General features: G+C 41.6%; 1 protein-coding gene and 1 long non-coding RNA gene across 2 annotated transcripts; one reads left to right on the plus strand and one right to left on the minus strand.

The window, feature by feature from the left end:
- Positions 1-207: 207 nt before the first annotated feature.
- On the minus strand, positions 208-2,681 carry LOC135097309 (uncharacterized). Its single transcript, XM_063999104.1, has 2 exons — positions 748-2,681; positions 208-532 (listed from the first exon to the last, which is right to left on the minus strand). Exons 1-2 carry the CDS (start codon positions 1,962-1,964, stop codon positions 289-291), a joined length of 1,461 nt encoding a protein of 486 aa, XP_063855174.1. The 5' UTR covers positions 1,965-2,681; the 3' UTR covers positions 208-288.
- A 2,331-nt stretch (positions 2,682-5,012) lies between these two features.
- Positions 5,013-13,413, plus strand: LOC135097329 (uncharacterized). The gene is made up of 4 exons (XR_010265604.1): positions 5,013-5,524; positions 6,318-6,515; positions 8,754-8,903; positions 12,973-13,413. It is a non-coding gene; the product is annotated as an uncharacterized LOC135097329 (long non-coding RNA).
- Positions 13,414-14,309: the final 896 nt, after the last annotated feature.

Below are 14,309 nucleotides of genomic sequence, written 5' to 3' on the forward strand. Positions count from 1 at the left end.
GCCCAGCAGACCCTTCATTGGCAGGTCCAAGGGAGGAGGTGGGACAGACGAATGTAGGAAAAAATGGCACCGGAAAGAATGGCACAGGAAAAAATGGCACAGGAAAAAATGGCACAGAAAAATAAGGCACAGGAAAAAATGGCACATTGTTTAGTCTAGGAAAAAATGGCACAGTACAAAATGTGCTAAAAAAAAATCAAGCTAAAAACGATACAATCAGACAGTACAATCAGCTAAAATTTGTTCACACTTTATTTCTATACATTTTACTGACTTTTCTTATAATGCTTAGGACTTCCATCGAATGTTGTGACCCGCTCCATGTAAAAACTCCTCAACTGATTTGCGACCATCACGGCGATCTTGGCAGAGGTTCTTCATTCGTGTTTGTAGATTCTTGTACACCCTCTTCTGCCGTTTCTTGGGAGGCTCGCCACGAGATTCTAGCACCAACTGGGTAGCTACAACAGCATGGTCAGCTTGGATCCACTGGATTGCCCGCCATATTGTTGGGTGACTGTGACCAACCAACCTAGGAAAGTGATTATCGTAAATAGTTTGAGTTGCGTGGTAACTAACTAACCAATGACCATTCTAAGCTAAGCACAGTTATTCTGCTGGACTTAAAGCTCTAACAAAAAACAAAAACAAAAACAACGTGAAGCGCATCTTTTTAAAATAATTATAAAATGTGAAGAATATAATATAAAGTACCAAGTTACAAACATTTCCATAAATTTAACCAACCTGCTGTATCGATTGTTCCATCCCTCACATAAGTTGTTCGTGCGAGACTCGTCTCGAATAGTTGCTTCATGCACATTCCAGATTTCTGGAGGAAACCGTGGAGGAATGAGGCGGAGCTGAACTCTTGGGATCTCATTGTCATCTTGCTGTCTTTGGACTCGTCGATAAGTTCCCGTTACGTAGGTCTGATCGAAGTAAGTGACGAAAGGCTCCATGCCCTCTGGTGTGTTGTGTTTGAGGTAATTCATGCCGGCAGACACATCCTCTAGGGGAAGGAAAGCTAAACTGTCGACCATAGCACAGAACAACTTTATATCCTCATTTTCCTTGTACACAGTTGCCAGCCCTAACTCTTGTATTTTTGTCCATGATGACTGTGTCAGATGGTAGAAGCAGCAGCGAATAGTAACTTCCGATCCCAGTATTGCCGTGATGGCCTGTAGAGTTGCTTGTTCAAAGTCAAGCATAACGGTTCTAGGGTCTGGATACAGGTGGTACTCTGCACATTTCTCAAGAACTGCCGTAAAAAGTTGTTCATAGGTGTTTTGAGTCTTGTGTTGAAGGAATGCATAAACAACGGAGACAGCAGTGTTTCCGAGAGGAACACGAATTACATACAATTGTGTAAACTTAAGAGGGGCCATGGCAAAATTTCCATCCATCATCCAGATGTCTGATTTTGCTAAATGTCGTAGGGTCTGTTCACTTGCAAAAACAATAATGCGATTGTTACTGTCTTGACCATTGTCATAAATCAGGAACGGTTGTGGTTCTGGTCCACCTGTTGATGCCCATTCTCCCGAGATAACAAGTTCCTGTAATGAAGCAGGGTCGCGAGGCTGATTGGCGCTTTGGTGATGCCGAATCAGTCGTTTACAATGTTCTTGTGATACGAAATGAGCCTGCGCTTGGGTTCTCATGGTTAAGGCATTTTGGGCGTATATTTGACCAGGTTTATCTCTGGTAGTTTTTGCTAATGTTTTCATTCTAGACTTACACTTGGCTGCTTCAATAGCACTTTCGTCACCATCATGATTGTGTTCTGTTAAAAGTGTTGGGTTTTCATTTTGAAGAGATGTTGTTAATGCCCCTTTACATGAAAGTGTTCGCTTGACACACCTCCACCGCACCGTTTCACCTCTTGACCACTGCTTGGTATACATGTATCCACTGTAACACAGTTTGAGACCTCCCTTGTTGCTTTCGATAATTTCCATCGCAAAAAAAGTCCACAGAGTCCACTAATCAAATTATTCACAACGTGAGCCAAGAAAACTTCTGATCGATTTCGAATATAGGCTTCGAACACTTATAACATAACAATATAGGCTTCGAACACTTATAACATAACAATATAGGCTTCGAACACTTATAACATAACAATATAGGCTTCGAACACTTATAACATAACAATATAGGCTTCGAACACTTATAACATAACAATATAGGCTTCGAACACTTATAACATAACAATATAGGCTTCGAACACTTATAACATAACAATATAGGCTTCGAACACTTATAACATAATAATAATTATCCAGTTTCAGATATCGGTGTATATGCTTGTGTGCCATTTTTTCCTAGGCTAAACAATGTGCCATTTTTTCCTGTGCCATTTTTTCCTGTGCCATTTTTTCCTGTGCCATTTTTTCCTGTGCCATTCTTTCCAGTGCCATTTTTTCCGAGTAGCAATTCCACCACCACCAGCAAATGAGATCCCCAGGTAACGAACACACACTTACCTGTCTAATTAGAGAGTAATCACCTCTTATTACCTGGCGAGGAGGAGGAGGGTAATGAGCCGAGATATGTATACTTCTTGTTATAAAGGGAGGAGGAGGAGGAGGAAGAGGAGATAAATCTGTATTGAATTTCGTCAGTTTAACTCTCTCTCTCTCTCTCTCTCTCTCTCTCTCTCTCTCTCTCTCTCTCTCTCTCTCTCTCTCTCTCTCTCTCTCTCTCTCTCTCTCTCTCTCTCTCGTATTTTTGACTGGACAAGTTGAATCAGTACACACACACACACACACACACACACACACACACACACACAGAGAGAGAGAGAGAGAGAGAGAGAGAGAGAGAGAGAGAGAGAGAGAGAGAGAGAGAGAGAGAGAGAGAGAGAGAGAGAGAGAGGCTGCCCATTAACGTACGATACGTGTGTGTGAGTGTGATTATATGAAATGGAAGAAAAAGAAAACGGTACTTTTTATATCAAAAAATTTTTTTTTCACTACTACTACTACTACTACTACTACTACTACTACTACTACTACTACTACTACTACTACTACTACTTTTACTGCTACTATTATCACACCTGGCCTAATTAGCAGGAAATTTATGTAAATTAGCAATGCGGTATTCAAGTGTTGGATGGAGGAGGAGAAGGAGAGAGGAGAGAACAATATGTACCATTCTCTCTCTCTCTCTCTCTCTCTCTCTCTCTCTCTCTCTCTCTCTCTCTCTCTCTCTCTCTCTCTCTGACTGTCTTCAGCCTCTCTCTCGCTATCACAAGCACATGCACAAGACTTTCTTCTTTCTCTCACCTCTATTCTGTCCACCTTTCTAATGCAAGAGTTAACCAGTATTGTCAATCAATCACCACTATTCTGTCCTCCTCTCAATTGCAAGAGTTAACTCTCTGCCTCTCGTTGCCATTGATCAGTGACTCTCCTACGTAAAATTAATAAATAAAATATTTTTATATATAAAATGAATGACCAATTAAATTAAAGAACGAAAGTTTTGTAAGCCTAATTTAGCCTAATCTAGCCTAGCCTAACTTAACTGAACCCAGTGTATCTGTCAGATGAAAATGCTAATGTCACTTCAATATTATTCTCAAGAAACTGTAAACTTTTTAATCAATTTCCTATTTTTGTAACTTGCTTTACTTTCTATCTTGTTTGTTTTCGTAATGATTTATTTCCCAGGCAAAAGTTTCAAATATTTTTGATCATAAAGAAAAGAAACACACAAATATATGTTAATTAATAAGGAATTTGTTTAATTTATTTATTTTTATCTCTTGAGAGAGAGAGAGAGAGAGAGAGAGAGAGAGAGAGAGAGAGAGAGAGAGAGAGAGAGAGAGAGAGAGAGAGACCAAATGAAATATAATAGAGAACAAATTATGAGGGAAAAAGTAGAAAATAGAAACGAATAAATAAATACATAATGTAATATAATACAGAACAAATTAGGATGAAAAAAAATAAATGAAGGGCAGAGTGACAATATACACAGCGTGGTGCAGAGCGTACATTAACCTGTGGCAGACCAAGTTGTATAAATAATTTAATGCCGTCTTTAAAACGGTCTGATCCAATAAATACACGAGTCATGGGTGAAAAATGCAGGTTTCCTGTGTCCCTTGCACGTGCCAGCGATCAGCTGTAATGTTTGTTTACGTCATCACCTGACTGAGAGGCCGTGAGGAGGGAAACACTGGGAGAGATAAACATATTATATAGATAGTGAAAGAGAAGACACAAGGAACACAGTAATGAAGAGAAACATGAAGGAAGCGCCGCTGAATGAACTAATCTTCCCTACAAGAAGCTGAACTTGAGAAGCAAGGACTGGATGGCCAAACTGGTCACAAGAAAAGAGGATTGTGTCTTTTCCAGGCATCCGTCTATCAGGACATAAGGACGCAAGGGAAGCTGTCAGAGTAAGTAGTACTCTTACAGACACATGTCTCAATCTCTTTTTTTCGGTATTGTTATACCAGGGGTATGGGTGCGGGTGGCAGCACTGTGGAGGTGGCAGCACTGGGAGAGGCGGGAACAGGGAGAGAGGGGAGACGCGTGGCCAGAGAGGAGGCCAGCGTGTGCCTGCCTGTTTTGGAAGTGTTTCTCTGCCTGTTGAGTGCCTGTCGTGCCCTGGGAGGCTTGTGGTGCCCCTGTAAACTTCTAAAGCAGTGTACTTGCAGAGGATTTGTCGATAAACCTAGGAAATAGTGCCCGTGTTTTCCCTTGTGCCCCGGCTGTGCTCCGGCCTCGTGTGTGTGTGTGTGTGTGTGTGTGTGTTGTCCCGGCGTTTATAGTGTGACTTATTTGAGGCCCCGCTGCTCTAGTTTCTTGACCTGTGCCCGTGTGGATAACACGCCCGCCCCGAGTGAGGGGTGGGCACAACAGTATTATTAGAAACATGAACCGTCTAACAGCCGCGAAAAAGAAATTAAATTTTTCGTATGGAGAAGCAAAAATCACAGGAATTTGGCTTTCTAAACTAACCTAATTCACTCACCCTCTCTCTCTCTCTCTCTCTCTCTCTCTCTCTCTCTCTCTCTCTCTCTCTCTCTCTGTCAAATGTGCAGGTATGGCAATCCATGGAAGTAATGTTTGGCAGAGCAAAGGACTGACTTGTGTTCCTTGTTGATAACAAACAAACATGAGCAGGCAGGGTGTAGTAATGTTTTGATGCTACACTGATGCATTGACAAATAATAATCATAAATGGTTTATTAATAATCCAGTTAGGACTAAATTTATATTGTACTGAATAAAAAATAAAATGTGATAAATATACGCTTAAAATTAGGATCTTATTAACTAAGGTGGTATTACAGGAGGAGGAGAAAGTTTTGTATTGCTGTACAGGAGGAGGAAGAGATTTTGTGTTGCTGGCAAGAGGAAGAGATTTTGTGTTGCTGGGAAGGGGAAGAAGAAATTTTGGGCAGTGATGGAGAATGTGGGTCCCTCCTGGCTGGGTCCTGCACCCTGGTGGTATGAGTTGCCAGTGCTGCATCTCTGCTTCAGTACTGCCATGCCAGGTGAGTGAGGCAGCCTGGCAGCACAGTGGAATGTTATGATGGGCAGCTAATGTATGTGCACAGGAAAAATAAATGCTGGATTCTTTAAAAAATCAGTTTATCTGTATTTTAGTGGAGAAAGGCCAAGCATAAGTTAAAAGTAATGTGTGGGATCCAAGGAATTAGTAATGTTTTCTTTGAAAGCTACTTGGATGTTATTTGAAAGCTACTTGGACGTTATTTGTTGTGCTTTGTGAGCACACTGTTGTTGCATGTTCCAGCCTTGGCCTCATCAGAGTGATGGTCACTTTCTTTACCCTTTCTTCATCCATGTGGATAAATGCCACTCTTGTTTTTTTCTCATTAGCTTGTAAGTCTCTCCAACAATTTTATTTATGTGTTTCTCAGGTGACGTGTTGTCTGATACAAATACTCCTAGAGATCTCCCTGACTTTGATTTCTGTATAATCTCTCCTTCAAGTTTATATTCCCTTGAAATCCTTTGCTTGCTCTTTCCAAACTCCATTACACTGAATTTGTTGACATTGAATTCTATTTCTCATGTGCAGCTCCATTTCCAATTTTTATTAAGGTGTTGCAGTATTTCACAATTGTCCTGTACACTCACTTGTCTCATGAGTTTAGCATTGTAGGCAAAGAAACTTTTACTGATTCATCATTCATGTCATTCATATATGTTGCAAACATAATTAGGGGCAAAACTGATCCCTGTGGGTGATAACTTCCTTCCAAGGAGATCACTTGTCTCTAATAATCACTCACATTTCCCTGTCTTTCACTGTTATTTGCCCAGGGTCGTGCGCTGGTGCTGCTGGAAGTTATTAGGGTTTTGAGGAGTTATCTTGCTGTCCAGCCAGCCACTCCCGTACGTTAAGAGCTCATGGTTCATGGTGACTGATCTCTGGGTAGGACTGAGGCTCATGTGCCACACACCGTTACAGCCAGGCCACAACCCTCATCTCTCATCCCGTATCTACAATACTTGCTGCTGGTAAACAGTTGCTATGTTAAGAGGCTCACTCCTCTCTCTTACTATTCTTGGGGCTTCAACCCATCCTGATTTTTAATGTTTTTGCTTATGTCATGATCCTAATGATAGATAAAGAGAAAAAAAAATATTGAACCCAGCTAATCATGTCTGTGATCTTTGAAAATAATCCTGATGAGAGAAGAATGCTTTTAACAGTGTGCTTAATGGTCATCCTACTTCCTGCCATTCTTTCAATGTGATGAATTAGAAGGCTGTCTTTGATTCTGCTCTTGACCACTCCTATATTTCTTTGTACCATTAACTCTTTTCTGTTATTTAGCATTTTTTAATTTTTTTCTGTTGCTTATGAGAGCCACATCTAAACACTATACTGGCTACAAATGTGAAAATCTATTCCTGTAATTCTTTTCTCTTTCTTGTGACAGCCACATTTAAACATTACACTGGCTACAAATGTGAAACTCTTTTCTCTCTCCTGACATCTTTATCTAAATATTATACTTGCTAGGAATTTGATAATCTATTTCATTCTTTTCTCTCTCTTGTGACAGCTTTATCTAAACATTATATTGGCTAGGAATTTGATAATCTATTTAATTCTTTTCTCTGTCTTGTGACAGCTTTATCTAAGCATTATACTGGCTAGGAATTTGAGGATGTATTCACTTAAAAAATTGTTTTTCTCTACATTGTGGATGCATGCAATGACTACATACAGTGCATGTGAACTGCTGTTGAAAGAGTTGATTAATGTGGGGTGTAGTCATCTTGTTTCCTGCCAGTCTTTCTACATGACAAATTGCATGGTGTGTTTGATCCTCCCCATGCCCATTCCTGTATTCCTTCACTCCATTCACCCTTCACTGGTATTCAACATATTTTTCCTCCCTGAGACATTCTATTTTGTTTGACACCCACTTCCAAACATTATACTGGCCAGAAATGTGAAAATCTATTCATTATTTTTTTCCCTTCCTTGAGAGAGCCACAGCTGAATGTTATAATGTGCTGGATACAAATTTAAATATCTATTTTTTAGTCTTTTTGTCTTCCTTGTGACAGCCACATCTAAACATTATACCTAATAGAAATGTGAAAATACATTATTTTAATTCCTTTCTCTTTCTTCTGACACCCACTACTAAATATTATATTGGCCAGAAAACTACAAATCTATTGCTTTCATTCTTATGTTTATCCTGTGAGAGCCTCATCTAAACATTATACTGGTTAGAAATGTGAAAATCCATTCTGTTTTTTCTCTACCTTGTGACAGTCACATCTAAATATTATAAATGTATTTTCAAGTTCTTTTTGTCTTGTTTGTGACAGCCAGTTCTAAACATCATACTGGATATAACTTTGAAATCTATTCTTTTCTTTCCTTGTTGATGCTTGCAGAGATTGTCCACAGTGCCCTAAGTGGTTGGAGTTGTTGCTGAGAGCTAATTAAGGTACAGTAAAATCCCTCTTATCCGGCATCAACGGGACCGCCGACATGCCGGAAACTTGAATATTACTGGATACTTGAATAGAAGTGAAATTATGTACACAATCACCACCCTACACTCACGCATCCTACCATAACAAAGATCAGCTGATCTTAATCAGCAGCTGATCTGATCAGCTGCTTAAGTGTAAGCACAACACGTTTCCTCTTTTCTACAACTTTAGGCATGATGAAGGCATCAGGCGATAAACAGTGCACACGCGGGTCTGAGTCACTGAGTAAACACAGTGTAGTGGGCCGCGGGTGGCGTGAAGCAGTGCTCTCTGGTGGCGAGGGGACAAAGTATGCCTCGCGCGGGAATTTTAATTGATTTTATGAGTACACCTTGATTTTTTATTGATTTTAAGGCTCGGGGAAAAATGTGCCGGATACTTAAAGCTGCCAGATGAGAGGGATTTTACTGTACATATTATTACATTATTACAGTATTACAGACACTCAGGAGCAAAGGAGTGAGGAAGAAAGCTTAGTCCAGTAGTATGTACTAATCCAGATGTTTTGTAATGTGATAATGCAGTGTGTTTAGTGTTTGGAATTGATGTTGAAGGAGTTGATTAATGCACATGTTATTATTACAGGTATTCAAGAGCCAGGGAATAAGCAAGAAAGCTGAGTCCAGTCTGCTGTCTGCACATTAAGCCTCAGCTTGTTTGCTCCCATTATGTATTGTACTTAAAGCTTTGAATTATTATTGAAAGAGTTAATTAAAGCATACATTATTATTACAGGCATTCAAGAGCAAGGGAGTGAGGAGAAAAGCTTAGGTCCAGTCTGCTGTCTGTGCATCAAGCCTGAGCTGGTCTGCTCCCACGATGCAGTGTGTGGCAGTGTTAGCAGACACGGCTCTTGTCTGCACCTCATCCTCTTAAAGATATGAGGTGAGCAAGAGGGTGATATTGGTGTAGCTTTGTGTACCATGTGGGAAAACTCCTGCTATGGGGTAGAGTCCTTGGTTATAGAAACAATACATTTACTCTGGATGATACACACTAAGACTAAGATACCACTGAGTGGTTTAACTGCCCTACAGGCCTCAGTGAGTACATTGTGGCTTAATTAGGGTCGGACCATTTCATCCTGAGTGTTTATGTGTTGTCCTTTCTGGGAATTTCCCAGCCTGTGGCACTGCCAGACTTTTTAATGGGCAAATTACCAGATTAGACCCTAAGTGTCAGAGATAACCTTGCTTCCAACTTTCTCTCTCTCTCTCTCTCTCTCTCCTCTCTCTCTCTCTCTCTCTCTCTCTCTCTCTCTCTCTCTCTCTCTCTCTCTCTCTCCTCTCTCTCTCTCTCTCTCTCTCTCCTCTCTCTCTCCTCTCTCTCTCTCTCTCTCTCTCTCTTTTTTCACGTGCTGTGCGAGAGGAAGTGACCAGTGGATTGACAGGTCACTCTGACAGACCTGTCTGAGTCACTGACTAACTGACTGAGTCACTCAAAGAAACGTGACAACACCTGGAGGAAACGTTGCCAAGTATTGTGGTGTTTGCAAAACACAATGCAGTTCTCACTAAAAAATAGACATATATTACATTAACTTACCTTTTTATATCATTACAGTGTATATATGCTACAACTCCATTTAATGTTGTAGTAGTAAGTATCTGACATAAGGTATGTGTTGGTAAAGTTTAGCAGCACCACAGGACGGGAAATCCCCAGAAAGGACAATACCCAAATGTTGAGGATAAAAGGGTCAGACCATAGGTGAGGCTGTCCGAGTGTTGGAGTGGAGTGGTGTTTGTACGCTGGTGTCAAAAGCAGGTCTTCTGTGAAGGAAGAGAGAGTGGCTGCTCAGACTGGAGGCCAAGACACCTTCACGTGTCTGGCCTCACCACAAGTCCCTAGAACATCATGTCAGTTAAGAGAACTCAGGGTATTAGTTTGTCCTTTTCACAACTATAGACCCAACTAGTTATTGAATTTGGTATTATTTCTGAGATAGTAATCAGCCAAAAAGCATTACTTACTGCATTATTAGATGGTAAGGGAACTGAACTGTATAAACCATTTGCTTGTTCTTAGGACAAGTAAAAAGATATATGGCCAGCTGTGCTATACCTAACCTCCTGGGGTGTAGTAGGATGGTCCATGAAACTGTCCCTTTCCACCACGGGCTGGCTGGGCTAAGAGTGTGAGTGATGTGTGTGTGTGTGTGTGTGTGTGTGTGTGTGTGTGTGTGTGTGTGTGTGTGTGTGTGTGTGTGTGTGTGTTGTGTGTAATATAGGGTTTGAGCAGGGCTCATAGTGTCCTGTCTCCATAGCTATATTTATCCAGCATTTCCTTCAATTTCTGCATGTTTGGTGCTCTAACAACCTCTTCATTTAAGCAATTCCAGATATTCACAGTTCTATGTGGAAGACTGTTCTTCTTGATGCCCCTCAAACACTGACTCTTCTTCCCTCTCAGTCCTCCTATATGTTTCTTCTTCCACAATAATCTTTTATGCAGAACTTTATCAAAAGTTTTTTGATGTCCAAGCACACTACATCTACCCACCCATCTCTGTTTTGTACTTCATCTATTACTCTTGTATAGAAACTCTGTAAATTTGGTACACATGACCTTCCTCTTCTGAAACCAAATTGTCTATTTGTTATAACTTTGTTCTTTTCCAAATATTTCACTCACTTTTCTTTGATCACTATTTCACAGATCTTGCCTATAACACTAGCTACCAACACCAGTCTATAATTTAGTGGCTCAGTCCTCTTTCCTCCTTTGTGTATTGACACTATATTTGCTCTCTTCCACTCTTTTGGTACTTTTCCCTCTATCAGTGAGCTGTTAATCACATCCCAAATTGGCTCCACCACTTGTTCTCTACATTCCTTTAGTGTCCAGCCTGATACTTTATTAAGCCCCAATGCTTTCCTGACATCCAACTCTCATAACAATTTGCCAATTTCATGTTTTTGCACCAAGACTTTCTGTAACCCTTCCCACCACACTTCCTCATTTGGTTCTATAAAATTTGCTTCCACATTGAACACAGACCTAAAACTCTCATTCATAATTTCACTCATCTCTTCCACTGTTTGATATATCCTTTCTCCCTTTACTATCTTGTCAATGGTCTCTCTGTTTATCATCTTTCCATTAATATACTTGTAAAAAAAAGCTTGGGGTCTTCTTCACATTTCTTTACCACATCCTTTTCAAGTTGTTTCTCCTCCTCTCTTCTTATTCTAAAATATTTATTCCTTGCCTCCTTATACTGCTTTCTATTCTTTTCATTTTTTTTTTGCTTCTTCAGTTTTTCCAAGCTATATCCTTTCTCTTCTTAGCTTATGCACATCTGGCATTATACCAAATATGTTTGTTCCTCCTTACTTTTTATATAGGTACATACTTCTGCACACCTTCATTGTACTTCTTCAAGAATGTTTCATATTTCTCTTGCACTCTCATGCCTTCCATAAGTCTCTTCCAAAGAATTTTCTTAACTCTGCAAAATTTGTCTTTGCGTGATTTAATCTCCCATTTTTATAATCCTCCTTACATGCTAGAACCTCCCAGTCTTACAGTACCACTTCTAACACCACATGGTCACTTTTTCCCTTTGGGATTAAGCATTTAATGTTTGGACAGGGCTCTGTTTTTTTTTTTTTTTTTTGTGAACACCAGGTCTAGCATTGATGGTTCCTCCTCCTCTCTGTATCTTGTAAATTCCTCCACCCATTGGTCCATTGTATTCAACATAGCTAACTGTAGCGTTTCTTCACTCCATCTGGCCAGCATTTCCATTAACTTCCATCTCCTCCCAGCTGACATTTTTGTGGTTAAAGTCTCCCACTAGTAGTATTTTACTGTCCTTCCTTATCATGTTGTCTAGGCACTTCAACACTTCCTTTTGCATTTCCTTGTGTTGTGGCACGTACGTTAATATGATCCTCCTCCTCTCTCTTCCACTAGTCCTGAATGTTATACCTATCACCTCCACCATACCATCTCCACGTTGCACTTCTTCCACATATATATCATCTCGAAGTATTATCAGTACTCCTCCTCCTCCTTTTCCCTTCTCTATCTCTCCTCTAGTAATTATATCTCTCCTCCTTAAAGCTTAAGTGGACTTCCTCTTTTAACTTTGTCTCTGTTAGGCACAACACATCTGGTCTACTTTCCTTCAGGTAATCTCTCACTTCCAGTACACCTGAGAGTAACCCATCTATGTTTGTATAAATTACTCTTAATGTACTGCTTCCCCACCACTTGTAATTTCTCCGTCTGCTGCTTTGGTTCTTTCAGTACTTGTTCCCTTTCCCAAGTATACCATTTCCTCAGTGTCATATCTAGTATCCTCCAATAAAATTTCCTCTTCTCAGTCTCTGTCCTTCTGTCATTTTTTTCCTTAGCTTCATTTCTCAGGTCCTGCTCTTTTTCCCTTTCTTCCAAGTTCATATCTCTTTTTACCCAAATATTTTTGTATTCTGAACTTTCAGCCAGCTTCCTGATTCTCACTAGGATCTGCTGTATTGCAACTTGGGATCTCATTCTCACTTTTAATGGTCTTTTACCTCCCTCACTATATTTTCCAATTCTATGTGCCTCTTCCACTTCTCGTTCCAGTCCCTGTTCCTCATCTTGGACCATTGTAATAATTTTCCTTACCAATTCCTTCCTTTCCATCTCTCAGATTTAACTGGGTTTTCTTCTCTTGCAGTCCATGTGTGTGTGTGTGTGTGTGTGTGTGTGTGTGTGTGTGTTGCTTTGTATGGGCCACTACATATGTGATTACCAGTCTGGTATACAGAAAGATAGATAGATTATTATTGCTGCTGCTGCTGCTGCTGCTGTATATAGATAAATAGATAGATTTAACTTTTTTTTTCTTTTTTTACTCCAGAGAAGGTAGAAAGATACCCATAACAATATATTTTACTTACTCTGCTCCAGAAAATATAGGAATGTACCTATAGCAATTTCCTAAAGCAGTTTTCCCATCCAGGTGGTATGAGCACTGGGATAAGATGAAGAGCGTACGCAGCAAGTTTGTGGATGTTTTGCGGCTGCACGTGCGGGGTGGAGCGGGGGGCATGGGTCTGCTGTGCCTCAGGGGAGTGGGTGGCGCAGGGGGTGACGTGTATGTGGAGGGGAAGGAAGGTGAGGCACGGAGACACTGTGTCTGTTGTGATGGGAAGTGACATAGAGAGACTATGTTTGTTATGACAGGAAGTGAGGCATGGCATTTAAACACTGTTATGACAGGGAATGAGGCTTGCAAACTTCCTTCTCACCCTGCTCTCCCTCTCACAGACCACTTCTCACCCTGCTCTCCCTCTCACAGACCACTTCTCACCCTGCTCTCCCTCTCACAGACCACTTCTCACCCTGCTCTCTCTCACAGACCACTTCTCACCCTGCTCTCCCTCTCACAGACCACTTCTCACCCTGGTCTCCCTCTCACAGACCACTTCTCACCCTGCTCTTCCTCACACAGACCACTTCTCACCCTGCTCTCCCTCTCACAGACCACTTCTCACCCTGCTCTCCCTCTCACAGACCACTTCTCACCCTGCTCTCCCTCTCACAGACCACTTCTCACCCTGCTCTCCCTCTCACAGACCACTTCTCACCCTGCTCTCCCTCTCACAGACCACTTCTCACCCTGCTCTCCCTCACACAGACCACTTCTCACCCTGCTCTCCCTCTCACAGACCACTTCTCACCCTGCTCTCTCTCACAAACCACTTCTCACCCTGCTCTCCCTCTCACAGACCACTTCTCACCCTGCTCTCCCTCTCACAGACCACTTCTCACCCTGCTCTCTCTCACAAACCACTTCTCACCCTGCTCTCCCTCTCACAGACCACTTCTCACCCTGCTCTCCCTCTCACAGACCACTTCTCACCCTGCTCTCCCTCTCATAGACCACTTCTCACTCTGCTCTCCCTCTCATAGACCACTTCTCATTCTGCTCACCCTCTCATAGACCACTTCTCACCCTGCTTTCCCTCACAGACCACTTCTCACTCTGCTCTCCCTCTCACAGACCACTTCTCACCCTGCTCTCCCTCTCATAGACCACTTTTCATTCTACTCACCCTCTCATAGACCACTTCTCACCCTGCTCTCCCTCTCACAGACCACTTCTCACCCTGCTCTCCCTCTCACAGACCACTTCTCACCCTGCTCTCCTTCTCACAGACCACATCCCTCTTACCCTGCTCTCTCTGTCTGTCTCTTTCCCCCACAGGCCACAGTCTGCTGAAGCTGCGCAAGGCTCGGCCAGACCAGCGGTGGGTTGGGGCAGCTGGCATGGACAGTCGCAAGTATCGCATCTGA

Source organism: Scylla paramamosain, unplaced genomic scaffold, assembly GCF_035594125.1.
Source record: "Scylla paramamosain isolate STU-SP2022 unplaced genomic scaffold, ASM3559412v1 Contig17, whole genome shotgun sequence".
Lineage (NCBI taxonomy): Eukaryota > Metazoa > Arthropoda > Malacostraca > Decapoda > Portunidae > Scylla > Scylla paramamosain.

Bases quoted from the DNA above. Each gene is read 5' to 3' on its own strand.
- LOC135097309 (XM_063999104.1), bottom strand. From the start codon at position 1,964: ATGGAAATTATCGAAAGCAACAAGGGAGGTCTCAAACTGTGTTACAGT. The intron at 533-747 runs GTTGGTTAAATT...TCACTTTCCTAG, and splicing joins TGGAACAATCGATACAGCAG to GTTGGTTGGTCACAGTCACC.